Source organism: Lytechinus variegatus, chromosome 7, assembly GCF_018143015.1.
Source record: "Lytechinus variegatus isolate NC3 chromosome 7, Lvar_3.0, whole genome shotgun sequence".
NCBI lineage: Eukaryota > Metazoa > Echinodermata > Echinoidea > Temnopleuroida > Toxopneustidae > Lytechinus > Lytechinus variegatus.
Window position 1 is genome coordinate 907,449 of NC_054746.1, and position 23,154 is coordinate 930,602.

The 23,154-nt window shown below is 34.9% G+C and overlaps 2 protein-coding genes across 2 annotated transcripts in view; one reads left to right on the plus strand and one right to left on the minus strand.

Annotated features, from left to right (window-relative positions):
* LOC121418155 (uncharacterized secreted protein ARB_06907-like) overlaps nucleotides 1–2,295 on the plus strand; it is a 39,028-nt gene extending 36,733 nt beyond the window's left edge. Inside the window, exon 28 of the mRNA XM_041611873.1 lies at nucleotides 1,310–2,295. Coding sequence (XP_041467807.1) covers nucleotides 1,310–1,444 — 135 coding nt within the window. The 3' untranslated portion in view covers nucleotides 1,445–2,295. The remainder of the gene's footprint in view (nucleotides 1–1,309) is intronic.
* A 957-nt stretch (nucleotides 2,296–3,252) lies between these two features.
* LOC121418154 (transient receptor potential cation channel subfamily M member 5-like) overlaps nucleotides 3,253–23,154 on the minus strand; it is a 34,524-nt gene continuing 14,622 nt past the window's right edge. The window contains exons 11-25 of the mRNA XM_041611872.1: nucleotides 22,310–22,360; nucleotides 21,541–21,628; nucleotides 19,708–19,906; nucleotides 18,780–19,005; nucleotides 17,344–17,436; nucleotides 15,872–16,035; nucleotides 15,488–15,632; nucleotides 14,507–14,635; nucleotides 12,986–13,237; nucleotides 11,966–12,140; nucleotides 10,833–10,968; nucleotides 9,792–9,988; nucleotides 8,859–8,991; nucleotides 8,200–8,293; nucleotides 3,253–7,523 (exon numbers count right to left, since the gene is read on the minus strand). Of these exons, the coding sequence (XP_041467806.1) occupies nucleotides 7,161–7,523; nucleotides 8,200–8,293; nucleotides 8,859–8,991; nucleotides 9,792–9,988; nucleotides 10,833–10,968; nucleotides 11,966–12,140; nucleotides 12,986–13,237; nucleotides 14,507–14,635; nucleotides 15,488–15,632; nucleotides 15,872–16,035; nucleotides 17,344–17,436; nucleotides 18,780–19,005; nucleotides 19,708–19,906; nucleotides 21,541–21,628; nucleotides 22,310–22,360 (2,445 nt within the window). The 3' untranslated portion in view covers nucleotides 3,253–7,160. The remainder of the gene's footprint in view (nucleotides 7,524–8,199; nucleotides 8,294–8,858; nucleotides 8,992–9,791; nucleotides 9,989–10,832; nucleotides 10,969–11,965; nucleotides 12,141–12,985; nucleotides 13,238–14,506; nucleotides 14,636–15,487; nucleotides 15,633–15,871; nucleotides 16,036–17,343; nucleotides 17,437–18,779; nucleotides 19,006–19,707; nucleotides 19,907–21,540; nucleotides 21,629–22,309; nucleotides 22,361–23,154) is intronic.

Below are 23,154 nucleotides of genomic sequence, written 5' to 3' on the forward strand. Positions count from 1 at the left end.
ACACCATGTATATGAGACCTTCATGAAATTTTCTGTCTCTGATTTCTAGTTCTTTTGACAGTCTGCAATGCTCTCAAATGATCATGGCTTTGTCAGTTTATGAAATGAAGTAAAACTCGAGGAAAAAAATGTGGGTCGGATGGAAAAAGGGTTGATTTTTTAAGGAATACCCAAATTAGGGTCTGTTACAAAGACAAATACATGTATAAATAAACTCACCAGCCTTTGATTGCTCAATGCAGAGATGTCTAAATCTAACTGGAATTCAATGACATCAAGGTACATTCAAATTTCATCCGGAGCCTGATGGTGCAATGTCCGTTAACATCAAAAATGCATAATATATTTCCAAATAAGAATATGGAGGTCACGTACCAATGATGACTGCACTTGCTAGGCCTTGATGGAACAATGAGATTGTCCTCCAAAATTCACAACTCACACTTGGAAAAACACAAGTGATGGATATTTATAGATAGAAATCAACTAAAAGCTGGTTCTCCTGGAAAAATATAACTGTTGATAATCCTAAGCTGTTAAACAGCTTCTTGCTGAGTTGAGGTAAAACAACAATGACTAGTAGAATTGTACACTATGTCAACACTTTCTACTGAGTGCAGTGAAGTATGCTTATTGGTAATGAGGTCTCTCTAATGCTTTAATGGCTGTTGTGCTTGGTGGATAAAACATGTAGCAATAATAACAGAAGAAACAGTTAAGCATTCCTCAGCTGAATAAAAGAACATGATTGAATTCTTGACTGCTACTTAACAATGAAATCTAGACCAGTGGCACAAAAGAATCAAGTTGAAAAGAACTAAAGCATTCAGTTGTGGATCCCCTGTCCAGGAATAATCAAACTAGACAAAGTGGTGATCAGCCAAGCTCCAATAAAAAGGTGTTTGTTGATTAAAAAATAAAGCTAACTGCTAAAGTTAATTTGTTCTTGTTTGATTGAATATACCTTTTTGTACATTTAGCATGTAGGTACTTGGTAAAATTACTTTGTTTTTTGCATGGAAATTCATTCAATTCTAAAATTGTGATCATAGAAAGGTATTGTATGGAGAAAATATATAGCTCAATTTAATTTTAAGTGCACATCTCTACATCCTGAAAGGAGGATGAAATGTTTGGGTTTACACATCATATTTAAATCTAAGAACTATATAAATTCAGTTCAGTTTAAACAAAAGTTTATTAAAACATGAGTCCCAGCCAAAAGGCTGAATAAAATCATGTGTAAGATAGTAAGCTTTCATTGTCAATCAATTTAACAAGTTTTATCTCTCTCAACTTCTGACCCTAGTTTTCCAACATGGTACCAGACTATGTTATAACAGGACCTGACTTCAGAGCTAAGGGACCCGGTGGTTACGAGTGTGCTGGATTCTGGGGCAATAGATGGGACTACAGACTAGAGGCTTCATCTTGTGTGTGCTAGACCGTTACGAAAAATCATTTTTATGTTTTCCTTTGTTATTTCTTTTTTCTCCTATCATTCCTTTTTATTTCAGAGAATTTGTATTTTGACAAGTCACCTTGAATGATACATGGGTCAAGTGCTGGGGAGCATTTTATCGAGTGTCTTGTCGATGATCTTTAAAGAATGTTATAAGCTACTGAAATGCTTGCAACTGATTCTTTGAGAGCAAATTTGTAAATTGATAAAATGCTCCCCATCCTTCATTCACCCTGGAAGTGTAATTCTTGATATTTCAGACTGACAAGAACAATGCCATATCAGTCATCATAGCCAATCAAAACATTGTATTTCCGTAAATTGTGAAACAATGTACCTTGGAGTAAAATTGAAGTTTTATTTGGTTGGTGGTATGACATAGTGAAAATTATTACAGTAAAATCTAGTTAAGATAAACAACTGGTTGATAGTTTTTGGTAAAGCTTTTTGCATTATCATTGCTTTGAATCATTGATTTACTTTGCAAATTTTAAAATCTTTACCAGCATCCATGCAAAATTGATATATACTTTATTGTAGATTTTAGCTATGGGGTCTTGGGACTTTTATTAGATAACAGGAATACTGGCAGAGCATTGGGATAAATATGTTTAAAACCAAATTAGAGGTGATTTATTTCATGTAGATTTCACAGAAAAAAATAGATTCCTTGTATAGTATTGTTTAAATGGATTTTTGGAAATTGTAATTTGTACTTTTGTCTTCATACTTTTGCAATTATGATTGTTCATTTCAATATAAATCATTGGTATATCAAATGAAGCAGATTTAGTGTATGAATTCTTGTAAAGTTGACTATTTTTGATTGGTCAATTTCACGAAAGTTGTCAGCGCTGACAACTTCAGTGAAATCCTTGGTTTTGATTGGCTCTGAAGCTCTGGCCTATGGTAATTGTCGGGGAAAGACAACTTGTCAGTGCTAACAATTTCATGAAATTTTCCCCAGGTTCTTGGGCCTGTTACATAAAGACTTTACAATTAGGGTATCTTTGAAATTATGCCATTTACCATGGTAACAGGGCTCAGCAGCCAATAACAATCAAGGTTTCTGTGGGAGTTACAATAATGGCAAAGATAACATAGTTTTAAGTCTTTATGAAATAGGCCCCTGATAAATGACATTGTTTGCTTTAGATTATGAATCCACTATTATGTTGTCTCTGAAAATGACTGAAATCAGAAAAGAGTATTATCTTGAAAACTAGTGCAATATTCATAACCAGTACATAAGTGAGAAGGTAATTAAATTTGGTCAACTTGGACACACTATCATAACCTGGGCAATATTTCACATAGAGTTAAGTGTGACTTAGAGTTACGATCAATAATATATAACCAGGGGGGTGTTTCACAAAGATTTAAGTATGACTTAATGACTTAGAGTCACACTTAAATACCAAGGTGCGTATGGTATGAAAGGCTTGAACACATTGGTCAGATCATGTCATGAGAACGTGCACTACTGCGTATCTATCAATGAGATTGCACGTTGCATATAATGTGTGCGTCGACATTTAAGTGCGACTTGAGTCATTCTTAAATCTTTGTGAACCCCCCCTACAATCTTATTGATTCATTCCACAATAGCATACATCCTCTTAGCATGATTGACCAATGCAATGATGCCTTTTATTTCACACACAGATGAAAATTTAAATCTTTGTGAAACACCTACCCCATCCCCAATTATTCAACAGCATATATTTCATCAACTTTAATTAATTTTAAAATAGTTTTGATGTGACATACTAATAATAAACATTAGTAGATTTCTGTGCATTCATATGTTTTTATTATGAAATATAAATGAATTTTACTTTCATCACATTGAAAATGTTACTTTATGCCAACATTTTCAAACATTGTTTCCACAATGAACATGTATTTGAAAAATTCCATGGAATTAAAACATGATTCATCATAGAATCTAGAATCAATGAGATACTTTACAATTTCAGATAGACCTGTGATACTGTTGCTGTCAGCAGACTTTGGTGAACATGATGAATATCCTTCATTTCTTTTTGTATTCATCACAACTGGGGCCCCGTCTTACAAAGAGTTACGATTGATCCAATCAATTGTAACTATAGAAAACCAGCAATGTCAACTTATAAAATGCATGTTTGTTCAAAAAATTTCTAGATGGATGATGTATAATCATAAATTCTTCAATTTCTTGACAATTTAGTGTGTTCTCCTTTGTTTACCAAGGGCATTTTGCAAATTTCTTGTAAAAAAAATTATGACACTGATGGATTTTCATAGAGTTACAATTTATCAGATCACCACAAGTCTTTGTAAGATGGGCCCCTGTTTCCATTCTAGTTTCTACTACCAAGTTGTACTAAAACTCCTAAGAAAAGTTATGCATGTAGAGCAACATAGCAAGTGTCTTTTCTTATCAAACATAATGTTGTGGCAACAAATATCTTATTATTTGACAATGTTTTACCTTGGTACAATTAGGACAAGGTACATGTACTTTTTTGTTGCTTAACCTTTGTAATAATATAACCGAGGTGCAATCATGAATGGATGTATATTTATGTCTTTTTTCCTTTTTTTGCTATTGCACAAATCTCATCAAGGAACAATTAGATAAGGATACATATTAGTTCATTTTAGGTGAGGGATTTTGTTTTGCCTGTTATACGTGTCAATGTCGGTGTGCCGTCTGAATCTTGTAGCCAAATTGTTGACATTTTTAGGACAACTCAGAGTTATGACATACTTTTACCTAGAGAGAGTTCCTCTCAGGCTTTCAGAAACTCTTCTCAAGCAATATGGGGTCACCACCATTGTCATAATTCTAAAATACTCCTTTGTCTACTCTAAGCCGTCCTCCATTCCTCTAAAATTTGATAAATATACAAGGCTTTTAACAGCCCACCGATGAAATGTCATACATTTTATTTAAGTCGTAAGAATGTTGATCATGGAGCAATTGCTGCCAAGACAACACATATATGTATATCTGTGATTGTACTCAAATACTATATCACACATTCCAAGGTGCCTTTCACACATGTCAACAGTCTTCCACAATGTATTTTCTGCTTATGTACAAGGTTTTCTTTATGTCTCATATTCCAACAAGAGAATAATGTTTTTATAAATTTTGTTGTTTATACAATGAAAGACATGGAATTAAATTCTACATGTATGAGAGATATGTGCAGTATGAAAGAATCGTGTACATTTTTAAAACTTTGTGGCCCTTATTCTGAGGCCTAGTTTAATTTAGGCCATGGTCTAACTGTGCTCAAACTATGGGAAGCCAGAAATGCCAATTCTTTTTATTACATTGTATGATTCTTAGTAAAGAAAACTATTTTACTAACCTTTCCCAGACAGTTCTAAATGTGAGTGATTAAGCTGCTAAATCGAACCTGATAATGCTGAGATTTGTACCACAAGTGGCAATCCATAGTTTAAATTACAAATTTAGCCCAGAGTTTAAACTAAACAGTAGTTCATAATACAGGCCTGTATATTTTTACCCTATTGTTGGTGCTCTACTATGAATGACTTAGTAAACCCCAAGGTAAACTTGCACCAAATGTTTATGAAGTGCTTCTAGCCAACTAATTCGCCAAGGATAGATTATTATGATCCTATGCTAAAATTTGTGTCTCAATTGTTTTTGTGCTGAAATAAAAAACAGAAGAGGGTTATGCAAGATTATAAAATCTGAATTGAATATTCTTTGATATTCTGCCTATATCACAAATATTGAATAATCAAAGATTAACCCAGGATTACATAGAAGACTGAAAATAATAAAATTCTTGGTATAGTAACTGTCACAGTTAGACATTTTTAGTCAGCGTATGCTAAAATATCTAGTGGTCATGCACAAAGAGTTGCGTTTAAACCCAATAAGGAAACCAAACGGAAGTCCTATATATATTCACTATGATTGGCTCGAAACCAAGATGCATTTGATTGCAACGCCTTCTTCAAAAGGCTGCTTGTGTAGCAGCCTCTTTAGTCCTGTCTCTTAACCACAGCTTAACTTATAAGAAACCGCAAAATGTTTCTATAGCAGTCTTTATTTTTGAAGGAAGAACAAAATAAATTATGTACAAATAAAAGTTATCTATGTAAGCTAATTAAAAAAACAAATGAGGCAAGATATTCTTACTATTTGGGGATTTTACCTATGTAAAAGTATATATACAAATAGATATACAGAATGTTTCACATAGAAATCTAACTCAACTTCATATATGTGTACAGGGTCCCATTTCATGATGATTCGTTAGAACAACAAATGTACAATAGAATGATTTACCAGATTGAAGGATTTCAGTAGCTTTTAACTGTTATCGTAAATTTTTTATGGAACTGACCCTAGATTGAAGGGGAAAGATTACCAAATAAAATACAGAACAAGTAATACTAAATTCATACTAAAATAATTCTTTACATCACATAATTGTGACAACTGCTGAACTGATTATGAACTTTGGCTTAAATATAATAGAATTAGAATGATGTGGTTAAAGATTGTATACCATATTTTTCATTGAATCATCAATATCATATCCAGTCATTGATTCTCTCTCCATTTATGATATTACTAGCCTTACCTCTGGTTACAAATAAAATTCATGAAACCAAGTAAAAATTAGTTGTAGAGCACCATCTGATTAGTTGCACCTATCATCAAGCAAAGTGTAACATCTGTCTATTATCACTAAAAACTATTCATGATGTAGCAATTATAAATACCAGTTAAAAAGTTCAAAAGTAGTTGTCAATATTCAGAGATTACTGTTTTCTACACGATGCTTAGTTACATGGGTAAATTCCCTCTTTGCGGTGGAAGATTCATTCATGAAATCAGTGTTTACAACAAATGATTTCATTTATCCTTAAGATTGTAGAAGGCATTACCCATATATGCTTTATGACCATTTCAGGATTGACCAACAGCCAACCCATGTTGGACCTGGTGCATGTTTCATAAAGCTGTTCGTAAGGTAAGAGTGACTTTAAGAATGACTGGTGATCCTTTCTTGTGGTCAATGGTATATTGAATTGGTGATGGTTTAGCACGTAAGAAGGGTTCACCAGTCATTCTCAAAGCCACTCATAACTTACGAACAGCTTTATGAAACGTCACCCTGAATAAATCAATGGCAGTACTATGTACCTAATTGCTAGAAAATATACAGGATGTCTTTGTACCTATGCAAGCCTTGCAAGGTTGGCATCTAAATGTAGTAAGTGCAATGCTTGGGTAGTGTCAACAGCGTGAATCAGACTATTGAACTAAGTTCTAAAACCTACTAAAATGATATCAATTACAAGACCAGTTCCATTCCATGTTATGTGTTAAGATGGCTGTTGTTGGTGTTACCCAAACAACCCATTATCTTACACCTTATCATCTTACTCCTTGTCGATCACTTCTTTTCCTTCATCTTCCTGCACCAGCTCCTCCTGTTCCAGCCCCTCTATCTCCTCTTTCTCTGCATCCTACTCCTCTGTCTGCCTTCCATTCTCCCCCTCTTCCTTACATTCTTCCTGATTCATTTCCTCCACTTTGCCTGATGTCTTATCTTCTGCTTCCCTTGCCTTTCACTCCTTCACCTCATCCTGCTCTGTTGATGTTTAGGTAGCTTTAACACCGAAGGTCTGGTACTTGGATTTACACCATCCCATCATGTTACTCGTTGTCATTGATCAACTCAAGATTAATATCCAGAATGGATTCTTCATCTTCCTGCACCAGCTCCTCCTGTTCCAGCCTCTCCTGCTCCTCTTTCTCCTCATCCTGCTCCAACCTCTGTTCCTCCATCTGCCTACCATCCTCTCCATCTTCCTTACATTCTTCCAGAGTCCTTTCCTCCTCTTCGTTTGATACATCCTCTTCTACTTCATCCCTTGCCTTGGACTCCTTCACCTCACCTCGCTCTGTGGATGTTTTAGGAATCAATTTCTTTGGTGTTTGGCCCTTGATTGTAGCTTCCCCTGCTGACCCTGATACTGCCTTCAGTGTCTGATGAAGCAGCTCTTTCATCTCTGTCATCTGTTTGATTTGCAAAGGATTAGATAAAGATATTAAAAAAGGATTAGAGATGAGAGGTTTAGATGATTTAATAGAGGATTTTATACAGACATCTAATTTTGAGATATTTTTGTGGAATATTTTACATTCATTTTCTTTTTAAATATGATGAACAAGACCCATTAATCAGATGAAAAACTTTCCAATCTATTGTGATACTTTTTTTAAATGAATGTTTAGTTCTAGAAAACATCTCCACTATACCCTTTCAAACAATGCCCATTATTTTATTCAAAAAACAGAAGAGAAATTTATTTCTAAAAACTGTTATATTTCTTCGACAGTTATCCTCTTTTCGCCAGATACATATTTTTCTTGTCGCTATGTTTAAATATTGTTAGAATTACTTGAAATGATATTTGATAGTGTATCAATGCAGAATTGAATTTTTTGTACGGTGTGATCAATTTGCATTATAAATGAATTTATATGAGTCATCAAACTAGACTTATGTATGAATTTCACCAAAACACATGACTTCATAACACCATCTTTCAATTCTGGGGAGTATTTCATAAAACAAATGGTGACTTTTACTGACTATTGTTATAAGCTGCCAAATCCTTGAATCTGATTGGCCTAGGGCAAATTTTGTCAGTGAGAAATCCCCCAATAATGAAATATATAACCATTATACCTGATATTCTAAATTATCTAATCGTTCCTTCATTTGAGTGCCAATTTCAGGATTGTTGAAAAATGCTGTTGATTTCCGAGAAAGGCTTTCTAATCTGTAAACAAGGATAATAAAATAAGGCATATTCTAATTTTTCATTTAAGCTGGAATATGACATTTGTAGAACAAAATGCATCTTGTTATCCAGCCATTAATTTTTCTTCTTTTCAATCTAACTTTCATATTGTGCAAAGAAGAATGAAGGGCTATGTAAAAGATTCACTGAAAGGCAACAGATTAATGGCAAAAAAGTTAATTTTGAATACTTCTTGTGTTTTCTTTAGAAGATAAGATACAGAGGGAGGAGGGGGGGGCGGGGAGAAGAAATTGGAGAGGCAGAGGGGGGGGGGTAGAGACAAATACTGCGAGGCAGAAACAGAGAACAAGGGGAATGATGACAAGGGAAAATCAATCAATCAATGGATCAATCAATATCAATCACTCAATCAATGAATTAATTAATCAATCAATGGATTAATCAATCAATCAAGAAACGAACAGAAGACTTGCAGGATTACCTTTTCTTCCGTATATTGCTGATGCTGAATGGATCAGTCAATCAATCACTCAATCAATTAATCAATCAACAGATAACAAGTATTCTAGCTGATCTAACTTACTTCATCTCTGTTGTACTCATTCGATCGGTGAGGTCAAGATTCCTTTTCTTGTTTCTCTTTGTGACGTAATCTTCACCTTGTATCTTTTCCCATGTTGTGATTTCAGCAATTAAGTCTCCGGGAAGTAACCGTCCTAAAAATTGTAACAAACAAAAGAGAAGTTTTAAGATATGGAATGTTAAAACAGCTTCTTTGCCTTTCATTCCAAGTGAAAAACAAGTTTACATAAAAATTATCAGCCTACTTAAAATACAATTCTTATCAAAATCCATTCTGCAGCTATTAAGGGGATTTTTATAATCTATTTTGAAATAACGCGTGGTGGGCGAAGCATTAAACTCAATATTTATCGTGTTCACAATATGGAGTATGTTTAAGTTGATTTTGATGACGTAATATTGGTTATGAATTACTGCCTACCTAATCATCACTTAGCAAGGAAGGATATTCTATGCACTGTTAGTTTATAATTTGCATTCTAGAAACATCACCACACCGCCAGAAAAAAGGAAAAAAATATGTTAACTTGGGTGAAAGTGTACTAAGCATAATTAGTTTGCTTTTTTGGTGAGGTGACTACAGACCTGCCTGCCACTTTCTTCCTGGTATCAGTCGGTTTATGCCATCAAAGACTACACCTCGTAACAATTGCAACAACTAACGCATTAACAATGATAGGGTTGCATGTTCAAATGCCACTTCTGCCAATTTTTATTTATTTCAATTTACAGAACTTTTAGTTTTACAAACACACATGTGATGAGTCCCAGAAGGACTTGGAAAAGCGAATAGAAATAAAAGGTAGACGTTAAATAAAAAGGCAAGAAAACATAAAGTTAAACAGATTATTTTTTTTCTCAAAATAACAATAAATTCTAGGCCTTGGTAGATATTTGGATGGCAGAGTGGTAGTAGGTCCATGCTATTACTCACTGAGGCTCCTTGAGAGTGCAAACCTGTCGCAACAGCCACACCAACATCGCAGAATAAAGCTGTACAAGATAAAGATGTGACTGATGATGATGAATGGAGGTGCTAAGATTGGACGATTGTAGTAATCTTTGATGAGAGAGTATCGCTGAAACTTCCATACCACGTCTGTGTTCTCTTGTACCAAGGCGAAGGTATAGCTGGAGAAAAAACAGGGGAAAAAATAGGATTTAGTAAAAGGATCTCCTCCTCTGCTGTCTATTTCAACCTTTTTCTCTTCCTTCTCATTCTCCTCTTTTTATATCTTTCATTTTTCTTCTTCGTTGTCTCTTCCTCCTCCTTCTCCTCCTTCTCCTTCCTCCTACTACTGCTTCTACTACTGCTGCTGCTGCTGCTGCTGCTGCTGCTGCTGCTGCTGCTGCTGCTGCTGCTGCTGCTGCTGCTGCTGCTGCTGCTGCTGCTGCTGCTGCTGCTGCTGCTGCTGCTGCTGCTGCTGCTGCTGCTGCTGCTGCTGCTGCTGCTGCTGCTGCTGCTGCTGCTGCTGCTGCTGCTGCTGCTGCTGCTGCTGCTGCTGCTGCTGCTGCTGCTACTACTGCTACTACTGCTACTACTGCTACTACTGCTACTACTGCTACTACTACTACTACTACTACTTCTACTTCTACTTCTACTTCTCCTACTACATATATACTACAACTTATACTTGTGCTGATACTGCATGTGACTTTGGGGTGCATCAGGCAATTTAGAAAGATTTTGCAGAATCATTGTAAGTATCTGGGTATATGAATATTAGCCCAATGATAGTTCTTTTCGAGTCAACCAAGAAGGAACAGAATAATGTCCAGTGAGGATTTAGGTCAGTTTTTGTCAATCATTTTGGGTACTTTTGGATGTAATTCTGACATATTAATTACTCACAAGTCTGGCTTATGTAAAATATCAAATGTTTAACTCAATTTGGCAAAGAGATGGACTCCGGTTATTCTTATATTCATAATTAAACTCATTTTTTACATAATATACAGTAAAATTTGACCTTACTTTAACATTGCTATAAGGAGATTGAGGAGAAGAACATTGCTGATGAAGAGATATACGGCAAGAATACTTGTTCCAAACCACATATTGGCTGGGCAGGGCTCCATCTGTGGGTCCTCGTTTGAACAATCGTTGCGTCCTGAATTTGATGAGAAGTTAATTTGCGTTAAAAAAAAAAAATTAAGAAGCGATTGTGATATGAACTCTAATACATTTTTTAAACAGCCTTAATTCTAAATAAGATTCAAGAAAAAAAAAACACAAAATTTGTTTCACTAGTGTAACCCCATATTAATGAGGCCAGGGGTGGATCCAAGATAAAAAAAAGGTTGAAAAAATAAATTAATGGTATTACGTCCATAACTTTCAGGGGGGCACACTTGTGTTAACAACATTTTTACATTACAAATTTTAATTGAGCTTCTAAAGAGGGGAGGGGGGGGGGGTTCGTGTCGGTTGTTCCCTCCCCCTGGATCCGCCAGTGAATGAGGAAAATTAAAAAAAAACGTTCTTTTCACTCATCAATTAAACTATGCACTTGTTCTCCTTTCCCTATCTCTTGTCATACTTTATTGAAAAAAAAGGTTTTCTTTTAAAAGTAGAGATAGTAGAACGCAAGCATTTTTGAAAAAAAACGCCACCCTTTAAATGACCGGATATGCAGGGCGGCGTCCTTTTGGGGAGACCATTTTTGTATTTATTTTGTTGTACTGATCACCTTATCAAAGCAATCCCCATACAAATAATGATATACCTACCGTATATAAAAAGGATAAGCTTAGAATATTGTTGCTTTACATGCATGAACTCATCTCAATTTCAGAATTCCATCCAAAAGTACCCGAAAACTATGAAAAAGTAACCAAAATTTTTATTGGGCAGACACGAAAACTCATTTTACTGTTCATAACAATCGAAAAAAAATCACTATGAACTTGAGATGCTTTTATATTCATACACTCTAAAACTATGGAAGGGATGAAAGGGGTGGATCGCCATTTAAACGGATCGAATAGTGATAACATTTTAGAGAGGAAAATGTTGAATTTTTATTACTCCTCGGCCCTTTTCCACCCTTTTCGCCTTTTGTGTTTTTAGAGTGTATATAGATTATCGACCATGCAACTGAAACCAACCTTCGAGTTCCTCCAGGAATAATTCCCCGTAAATCTGGAAGTATGATCTATAGAAGATTCCTTTCATCATCTGTCTAGTATCAGTAACATGAGGAAAGAGGACTGCCTGACATGCTATACCATAGGCTAATACGAACACCAGTAAGATACAGATGAATACTAACAGATCATTTATCTATGGAGTGCAAGAAAAGAAATAAAACTTGTTATTTCCTTTCATAAAAATCAATTAAAGTTTAGAATGGAGGAGACTATTGTTCTACATAATCACATGATGATTAAAAATAAAAATGGATCATTTAAAAAGGAATTAAATTTAAATAATCGACTCGCTATAGAATTGTAGCAACAGCTATATATCGCTGGTTGGTATTATGATTGTTGATCTATCTTATTGAATAATTATTCGGGGTAACGGGTGAACTTTTTAAATCGCTTTTAGAAATATAAAAATATGTATACACTATCAGTACTCCAAATATTTCGTTTTAAATAAAAAAAATAAAGAGAAACTTTAACAGAACTTGAAAAATGCATCAATGGAAAGAGGAACAGAAAGATAAACTTTGAAAATGGGCTAGCTTCAGAGTTGGGAAATGGCTCTTTTTCTGTTTAATCATAAAAATGATTATCATTTGTTTATAAAGTCGTCAAGCACAGCAATTGAATAAGATGAGGACGTCTTCTAAAAGTGTAAATTTGATTTTTGAATTGTTTTCATCACATGATATTTTCAGTATTCGAATTTGCATAATATATGGGGGAGCGTTTCACGAAAAGTTTTCCTTTGAATTTTACCAACGGGTGTTTCTACAAATCTTTGCATTTGATTGACTGAGAGCAGATCAGCTCCTATTTATCTTATCTTATATTTTTTAAATCCCATTTTTTATGAATTATGTATGATCATGATTGACATTTAACTTTGTGATATATAATGCGTTTTTTTTTACTTATTTCGTAACTGTGATCGTATTTTGAGAAGGGGGAAAATGAAGAAATCTCAAATCTAAAATTTACCATTTTCATGATCATGATGAGCTTGGGTCCGAGGTGCTTGTTGACTGAGAAAATGTGGAGAAGTCTGATATAAAACGTAACGAGCGTCAGGGAATGGATGATGCGGGCGGCATCGAGCATGCCGGGATAATGTCGGATGACGGTGCCGGCAGCGAACATGATGACACAGACAGCGTCAACGAGGTAGTAGTAGTTGAGAAGCCACGATTGGATGAACTTACGACAGTCGAAGAAACCGCCGATGGAAATCATCTGAATTACAAAGAAGAACAAACGATTCAGTTTGAGTAATTATGGTAATGTTGATATCTGAATCAAGTTTCAAGTTTATTTAGTTTTAAGTTTCAATGATCAATGATTGTCATTTCTATGAACTTCATCACATTCAGTAAAATGACAGTTCCTCAGATGAGGGTGTTCCAGAGAAGCGTTTCATCAACAAATTTGTCTGACAAGTTGTCTGATCTATTTTCTTTGATCTTGATTGGCTGAGAAGCACGGTTACTATGGTACCTGTCCGATAAAACATCAGACAAGCCATTTAATGAAATGAATTGAATGAATTCAAGCTTCATTTCTGGAAATATAAACCTTTCTTAGCTAGTATTTGTAAGATATCCATGAGCCTTTACTCTGTTTCAAATTTATCTTATTTAATATTATTATCTAGATCTCCATTACCCCCCCCCACACACACACACAAAAAAAAAATGTTATTTGTTATTTTTTTTCTTTTCTTATTTCATTGGGATGGTTTTGTGACCAGCCCCACACCAAACCAACAACAGGGTTCTCTATAAATAGCCATAATAGCAATTTTGTCTCAAAAAATAAAAACAAAAGTAGCTTATATAGCAGAGCGGTTCTACACACTGTCAAAATTGAAATTCTGAAGTTGAATATAAGAAAATAGTTTCTTTGGCACATACAGTGTGCGAATCTCATGCTTAAATGAACCTCGAAATTGAAACCTTAACCTTTTTTCATTATTTTAGAAACTCTCGCTGAATTTCCTATGCATTCAATAAGGTATTTGTCAGGATTATTGTTGATCAAAATTGAGAGTTATTCATGCTTTTATAGCTTAGGAATGAGTTTTCAAGCTCAATAAAAATCTCAGTGAATTGATAGGGTTGAATCTCTTTTATACATGCCTTCTAAATTGGTAAACTAAGGTTAAACTTTAATTGATTATCTCGGGATTTAAGAATTCAGTCATACACCATGTTTTTGTTCTGATTTGTATCATACCATTATTGCTTAATAAGATTAATTTGAAAAGTCATCACGACTAGCTTTATTTTAAGGAAATTTATATATAATACACGTTTAACTCTCCATTTAGTTCATTGGACTCTTATAATTCTTCACGGTCCGTTCTCATGAGGTTTTCTGAGCCTATATCTTATTCCTATAATGTGTGATCAATCAAACATTTAATGAATTAAATGATCTATGGTTAATGGCCAATTTCATTTCATTACAACGAAGTAAGAAGTGATTAAAGAAAAAAAATCTTACTTGTCTGATGGTCTCGATTGCAAGTGTCCCGACCCAACCAATAAGAACATACTCAGTGATGGTCGCTTCCGCTTTGAATTCAACCAGCAGAACATAACTGAACAGGGCAAGAAATACGATGTGCGACATCTATTGAGAAGTATTGCAGAAAAAAAACACATTGAAATATTCATGAAATAAAAGATGAACTAGCCTTGTTGAAAGTTTGATGATTGGGTGTCGATCAATCATTCAAGTCTGCCTCCTCTGAAGTTGTTGGTTGTCGTAAATTAGTAAAGTGAGCCAACAATCAACCATGCATTTTAATGAACAAGTCAATGAATAATATATAATGATATAGGATTTGTATAGCGCACGTATCCAACTTACTTGGTGCTCAAGGCGCTCCTATATTACCCCGGCTAATCTACCGATTCTGGTGCGCACAGCTTTTTCAAGAATTACTTCCTGCCGGTACCATGCATTATTTACCTCACCTGAGTCGAGTGCAGCACAATGTGGGTATTTTTTTTTTGCTGAAGGAAAACACGTCATGGCCTGGAATCGAACCCACGTCCTTCAGATTAAAAGATGAGAGCCTTAATCACTAGACTACGATGCCCCCATTGAATCAATCAATCACTCACTCAATCAATCACTCACTCAATCAATCAATCACTCACTCAATCAATCAATCAATCAATCACTCACTCACTCACTCAATCAATCAATCAAACAAGCAATTTATTAATGGGAGATCATGATAGTCAAGAAAACAAAATACCAATTTGGTCAGTTGCCTTTGATGGCCAATCAATCAATCATTCACTCAACCCATCATGAAAAAGAAATCAATAAAACATTCAACCAACCCATCAATAACAAAAATCAATCAATCGATCGGTCGTTAGTTCTTCGGAGGCTTTTGGAGTATTCGTGCCCCATAGGAGTATTCGTATATTCGGAATAACGAACCAATCAGTCATGGTTATTAATACCTACCACATAGTATCTGAAGTTGATAGCGGGAGCGCTGAAGAAGAGAGGTAACCGTTTCGTCCAGGGGACTCTGGTTTTCTCCTCATGATTCATAATCGATTCCAAATTCACTGTCTTGTGTTTGAGCATCTCATCAAACGGTAGGAGGCTGTCAAGTTCAAAAATTAGCAACAACAAAAAATAAAATTGGTGCAATCAATCAATGATAACAAAGTTAGCATCGAGGCACCCCTAAAACTTGTTTGAGTGCAAGGAAATGCACTGAATATTTTGATTCGACAGTTCAGTTGATTCGACAGTCGTTACCCCTCTACAATGAATAAAAAAATCTCCCAGAACTGCCGCCTATGATTACCATAAAGGCCAGCCGCAGCCAAATATACTTACGTGAAGTTCTGTGCAGGGACATGGGCTCGAAAGGATGATGAATTGAATGTGATGCTACCAGTGTCACTGAGGATTGAATCTCGTCTTTTATCGATCAGACCATCTTCCTCGTCATCGGAATCAAACTGCAGTTGACCACACGCTCGTGTCTTTGATGCACGAGTCTTAAAAACAAAACAAAACAAAAAATCACAGAATATGTCGACAACCAAAAAAAAAACAAACAAACATTTCTCTGAAATATTTCCAAAATGTAGATCTATGAGAATGTTGGAAAAGGAGGATGTTGAAAAAGAAAGTGAAAACCCTTGAACAAACCATCAAGAACTGATAACTTTGCTCAAGATAAAATATTTTGGGTGCACCAGCAATCAGATTCAACATTTACAAGACCAAAGATATAGCCACTACCGCCTTTTATTTACTCATTGGAAGACACAGGGTTTTTTTATAATGCCAAATGTGGTGATACTAATCAAATGGCTCGGTGTAAAAATGGCAAAGGTAAAAATGGCAAAGGTAAAAATGGCAGAGGTAAAAATGGCAAAGGTAAAAATGGCAAAGGTAAAAATGGCAGAGGTAAAAATGGCAGAGGTATGACAGAGGTATAAATGACCAGTGTTAAACCCCCGTCATGCCCGTGCAAAAAAATTCCAAAAGCCTCTCGATGTACAGTATATTTAATAAGAAATGTTTTTAGAAGAAAATTAGAATGCTAACGTTGAACTAATGGAAAGGGTAACATTTTAAAATCATACTGTAAATCTTCTGCACCAAATCGAGTTGAGTTGAGTTGGTATTTAATTCCTCGACTTTCATGCACGGCCTTCACGTCAAATCGCTCCTCGGATATTCAAATTTGAAGCACACTTTGGATCTTCTCAACTGGAAATTGTTAAGTTCCAGTTAAAAGCAATTGAAACCAGTTGAAACCAATTGAAACCAGTTAGAAATCCAACTGGTTTCAATTGGATTTTGGTCCTGGGAAAGCTGATTAAATAGAGGGTTGAAAGTAAGATGATGAGAAAGACTGAAACGATCTCTTCAAAATATAAATTCCATGAAAGAGAAGCGATTCAAACAGAGTATTATTGCGTTCATATTCCCTTTTGACATGTTTGATCGTTCTTTTGATCCCCTTTCAACAATCTACTTCTTTCTTCCTTTTTTATCTCCTCCATGTCCTCCTCATATATCTCCTCGTATATTCAAATTTGAAGCACACTTTGGATCTTCTCCTTCAAAACAGGTCGATAGAATGATTTAAACCTTTGCCATTATTTCCTGTTATTACCTCTGCCATTTTTACCTCTTCCATTATTACCTCTGCTATTTTTACCTCTGCCATTTTTACCTCTGCAATTTTTACCTCTGCCATTATTACCTCTGCCATTATTACCTCTGCCATTTTTACCTGGCACCAATCGAATGACCATCACATTTTTTAAACAAACACTTGAACGTTTATATACCTGAAGCGTGACACTGTATATCCTGTCCTTTTCCTCATCTACAAATCTGATGCCCCAGAGTGCGTAGGGTGGAAAGAATGTGGCCAGCCACGACTGGCGATCCGGATAATTAAAACAAGATGGATACAAAGAAATGATAAAATTGATAATTACCATAAACATCCATGCAACGCCTTCATACAGGAACACAGTATATTAGAAAATGAACGACTGATCTGAAACAGACAACCAAACATGTCTTCCCAAGCATATCATTTTGAATGTTCATATTATAACTTTCTCAGGGTAGTTTATCTTTAAAATTTTCTACAAGCTACTAATATTTTTAAGGTATGCAAGTTTATCCAGAGAATTTCTGTTGGTAAAATCTTTAAGTCCCCGACTTCGCAAACGAAATGGGCAGCCATTTTAAATAAATGAACCGGCTAATAATTAGAACAGATTGTATATGATTCCCTTTAAATGCGGTCTTTCAACAAAACTGCTACTAATTTGTTTAACGAATTTTCGGCATTACTCCTATTTGTTTAAGATCAGTATGCTCGATCTGTATGAAAATCATAAATCATAAGTCAGAAAAAATTGGAACCAGCGGGATTCGAACCTGCCATCTACTGCTTTCCGGGCAGCGACTCAACCACCAGGCTATTCTGGTTCACGGTTAAGCCACGATGAACTGGAATTCAAATACCCTCGATCCTCTTCTTTCTGACTCATTACTATTCAAATGCTGTCCGCCGTGGACAATAGATAGTAAATTAAGAGGCTTTTTATAGGAGGAGATTATAATTTGTTTAACAAATTTAAAACTGCTACTATCAATATAAACTGTTCAATCGGATAATTGGGGTGAACAAACATCTTTACGATATTGGCTTGTCTAAATCTAATTTATGTACATTTTGTTCTTTCTCTGTTGAAAGTATTTCACATCTGTTTTGGGACTGCCCTGTAACTCAACAATTTATTTAAAACTTCCAAACCTCTTTTTTGAACAATGACGTGTATTTGAATAAGAATTCATTAGTTGGTTGCCCTGACGCTCAATACTCTACTATAAACCGTTATACTCTTTACGCTAAATATTTTATTTTTTGACACGTTGTAAGGGTGATAGGTTATGTTTTAGTTGTTTTAAGAACGCATTGAAACGAGATTTTGAAATTGAAAGGGTTCTCAGTAAAAAACATCATAATTTTTGTTTTTATCATTAGATAATTTAGTACAATTGTTGTTGTAAACATGTTCGCTTCATGATTTTTATGTAAATTGAATTGCTTTCGTGTTTGATTTTGAATAAAATCTTTCTATGAAGAAAAAAATACTAATATTGAATATATATTGTATGAAATATTTCTACATCATTTTAAGAGAGAAAATTTATCTGATAATCTTACATTAAAGTAGAAAAGACATTGCCACTTTGCTTTGTATACCTGCCAATGACTGTTCTGCCTTGATAATCTTCCTGACCAAAGATCATTCAAAACATTCTGGACAGCGGGGTGAGCTATGAAATGCTTGTCGTGCGCTGCTGCCCCTAGACATAAACACGACACGTTACCCCACTCGGGCATTTCTCGTATGAGGAGCAGTGAAGTCCTTCTTCGGTCTTCTCTGTAGCAGTGGTCCAAGACACCAACGGCGAGTTTCTCGTATTCCCTGAAATGATATAAAATAAATTCACTGACAAATGAGAAGTTTATGAATAGTGCTTCTCACTTTGGAATCGAAGGATACATGAGAAAATGCAGAATAGCACTTGTATTGCCTTAGAATGAAACTGTAAAACTTATCTGTATACTCGTATTGATATATGAAAGAAGGATGTCAGAATAACAACGCTTCTTTTTATGCAGGTTGTTAAATATAAATATATCAGTATTCTTGATATTGTTACCATTACTTAATATTTTAGAAAGAACATTAAGAACAATCAGACTAGAACAATCAAGAGAATGAAAAAAAAAAAACAATTTGAAATGTATAATCACCAAATAAATTAGTCCTACAACGAACATTTCAACAATATAAATATATATTAAAACTAATTCGTAGAAAGTGTTGCCACTAAATGGATAAGTCACATCCAATCTGTGATTTTTTTTCTCAAACTCTGAAACATACAGTGGCTGTGAGCATCCCAGTCATTTGGGCATGATGAAGGCGACACCGGTACTCTCATACAAGTTTAATGTTCATAACTTAATTCATAAAAGTATGATGAAAACAGGGTAAATCTGGTTGTCGATAAGAATATTTTTTAGGGAATAAATGGAGAAAAAAAATGAAGACGAATTTGAAGCGCCCTCTAAGACAATCCTCAAGAAGGGGAATGAAAGAGCCATCACTTGCATCACCTACCTCTGATGTTCCTCGAGGTTGGCCAGCCGCTGTGGCTCTGTCTCCAACCTCTGCATGGCTCTCATGATCCGACTGGCTACCAGAGCTCCACCAATCCACGCCTTGCCTTCCTCCCAGAACAACCGAGCAGTCTCCTGCCGGTCCTGCAACACTGCCCACAAGAACAGCTCCCGGCAAGGATTCAGAGTGGGTTGAGAGTCTGAGGGAAAAGTTCAAATAGGGGAGGGAGTTGTCATTTCAGAACTATTTCGTAATTAAAGTTATTTTATTTGTTGTTTGCGTGTGTGATTTTTTTTTTTGGGGGGGTCGACGCATTGATCATAATTATTATAGAATATAATGATACTTATCCACAATCTCAAGTTTATAAAACCAAAGGGAAAATGTGCCGTGAGAGCGAAATCAGGAAGAAAGATGTACATTGAAACCATAGACCTACATGTACTAGTAGGTCCATGTTGAAACTAATGTTTATTGATATATCTACAATTAATACGTTCATGTAATAAAAACCTATCCTTACCGTTTCTAGACTGACTTTAATCATCCCAGTCAAAATAGCCTACCCTTATATGGTTAATTTAGTCAAAAGTTTTAGATTTATTTCAATCCAAAGATGTTACAAACTTAAATCGTCTGCTGATAACAATTAGACCAGTTGCATTCACAGAAACTGTTGTCCTAGTGAAACCTTTTAAAAGGTTTGCTTATTAACTTTTTTTATCATTTGAATTAAGAAGATTAAGCAAAAACATTTTACTAACCAGCGATCTCTCATAAAACAAACAAATAGTATTTCCTGATTGGTCTATTATACAGTGCGTATCAAAAAAAAGTTTACACTTAGAAAAAATCCTGTAAAATTATATATTTGTAATATTCCGAAGATTTTTCCACATTTTAGCATTGGTACAGATCCATATAAGCAAATGACGATATAACTGTCGAAAAATATTTCCGCTTGAGTGAGCACCACTTACTTTTGAAAATTTGGTAAAAAATGATTTGCGCAGAACTTTGAAATAGTTATGCGAATAAAAGTAGACCTTAATCATGAAGAACACGTGGAAATTAGCAAGTAAAATTAATACGAAGATATGTTTTACCTTTTTAAACTTGTTTCCTTGCCCAAAACACTTCGAAGAGTGCAATGCGCCCCATCCCACTCCCCCACACACCGAGTACTTCATGACGATATTTGCTTTACACTGAGCTGTGATTTACGTGAAATGGCTTAGGCTTGAATTTCATTTTGTTAATCATTGCCAAGCTTGGGAAAAGTGTGGAGAAACAAGTATTAAATGAAAATGAAATGTAAATCAACTTTAAATGATAAAAACTTAGTGAAAAATGCTGGAGATGTCTGGTATAAACTTTTGTTCAGATTCAGTTATGTCCTCAGATCCAGCTTGCACAAAAATGGTAAAGGTTGTGCTTACTAAGTGTTGAAATCTCAAATTTGGGCGGCAAAATTGTTACAAAATGCTTGAACATGTTGAATGTATCCGTTTTATTTCAATTGGCTAAAAGTGCTCGGGAAATTTATGAGAAATGCTTCGCAGGGTAAATTTGATTTAGCCCTTTCCCCTTGACACAGCGTGAAAACAAGCATTTCTGCGCAAACAGATTTCTGCGAGCTTTACTAAAATGGACAGTGCTCACTCAGGTGTAACATTCTGTCAAATCTTTTACCTTCATTGGATAGATGAGACCCAAACCCATAATTATATGTGAAAAAATTACCCACATGTTGTATATTTTTCAATTCCCAGGGCCTTTTCAAAGTGTAAACTTTTTTTTGATACGCACTGTATATATGAGGTCACATGTTACCTGATAAATAAAGGGGTTCGTAAGCATGTGTTGTAAGACTCTTGATGACATGGCCAACATCACACAGATCTACCGGCATTTTGTTATTCTGAAAGACATTCAAATTGAATATGTAGATGATATATAAATATTATCATATTGTTATAAATACTTAAATGGTATGATCTTAAATAATGAAGTATAAAATCTCAAACAATAGGGTATAATAAACTGAAATTATGAATTGAATCATTAGAAATTAGCGTGTAAAGATATTTTTCAGCTGTAATTAAGAGGCTAAAACAATCGGGGGCCCGTTTCATAAAGGACTTACAAACTGTTGTAACTTTGCTATTACGGCAACTACCATAGAAACGTTGATTCTGATTGGCTGATGAGCCCTGCTACCATGGTAGTTGCCATAATGACAAAGTTACAACAGTTGTAAGTGCTTTATGAAACGGGTCCCCCATTTACCTCACAAAATAGGCATTAATATGCAAAATCAATAACATTTTCAATTTTTGATAAAATTTAATACATTATACTGGAAGATTACATATTAGATGACGTGTGGGCCGATCCCCCCTCCCCCCCCCCTATTCGTCGAAGGCATGCAAAGGGGTTTTTCAAAATATCCAGTATAAATTTTCGTCTTTGATAAATTTATTAAGAAAGCAACTGTGAAATTGTTGTAGCACTCAAACATACAAATATTCTAGACCAAGAGTCCAATACTGCATTTTTCTCAAGAATATTATAAAAAGAAACAAAAATGACACGAACTTACCCGACCTCTGTGTTTTAAAAGCAATTTGTAGAGTAATGTATCCTCATGGACCTGTGTTTGTTAATGAGAAAAGGTCATCAAACATTTTGCTCTGATTCATTTTTCTCCAAACGATAACGTGATTTATATATGCGAACAATTATTATTGATCCATCTTTATTATATAGAGGTTTACCTATTTAATAAGGGATAAAAGTAAATTTGTCATTCTACCGAGATTTTATTAAAAAATAAATTATCTGAAAAAAAACTTAGCGAAAATATTATAAAACGTTTTAGAAATAGTAAAGTGCTTATCTCTGAAAAGGTCATTCGAACAGAGGGCTATAATGTAGGGGTGTCCTCACAAGGGGAGGGTTGTTACACCCACAAATGTAATAACGCCCACAAATGTAATAACACTTTAACCACAAATGTAATAAGTTCACCCACAGATGTAATAACACTTTAACCACAAATGTAATAAGTTCACCCACAAATGTAAAAATGCACTTTGCCCACAAATGTAATAATTTTTGATCACCCACAAATGTAATATTGACTTTACCCACAAATGTTATAGATTTGAAGAGGTTTTTGGCGAAACTGAATCTAAACTAAAACCCTATAGTAATGCGTTCATATAGCGCAAAGTCACAGTCTTTTTTCTTCAGACCTTGGTATTCAAAACATTCAAAAAATCTTCCGGACAAAGATCCCAAAATTAATTCTTCTTAATGTGAATAAATTGAAATTATAGCGTAGTCTTATCTCAAGACTCAGTTATTTCAAAATAACGAATCATAAAAAGATATCTAATCATAAAACAAAGATCCCACAATCTTATTGATGTTGAATAACAGGTA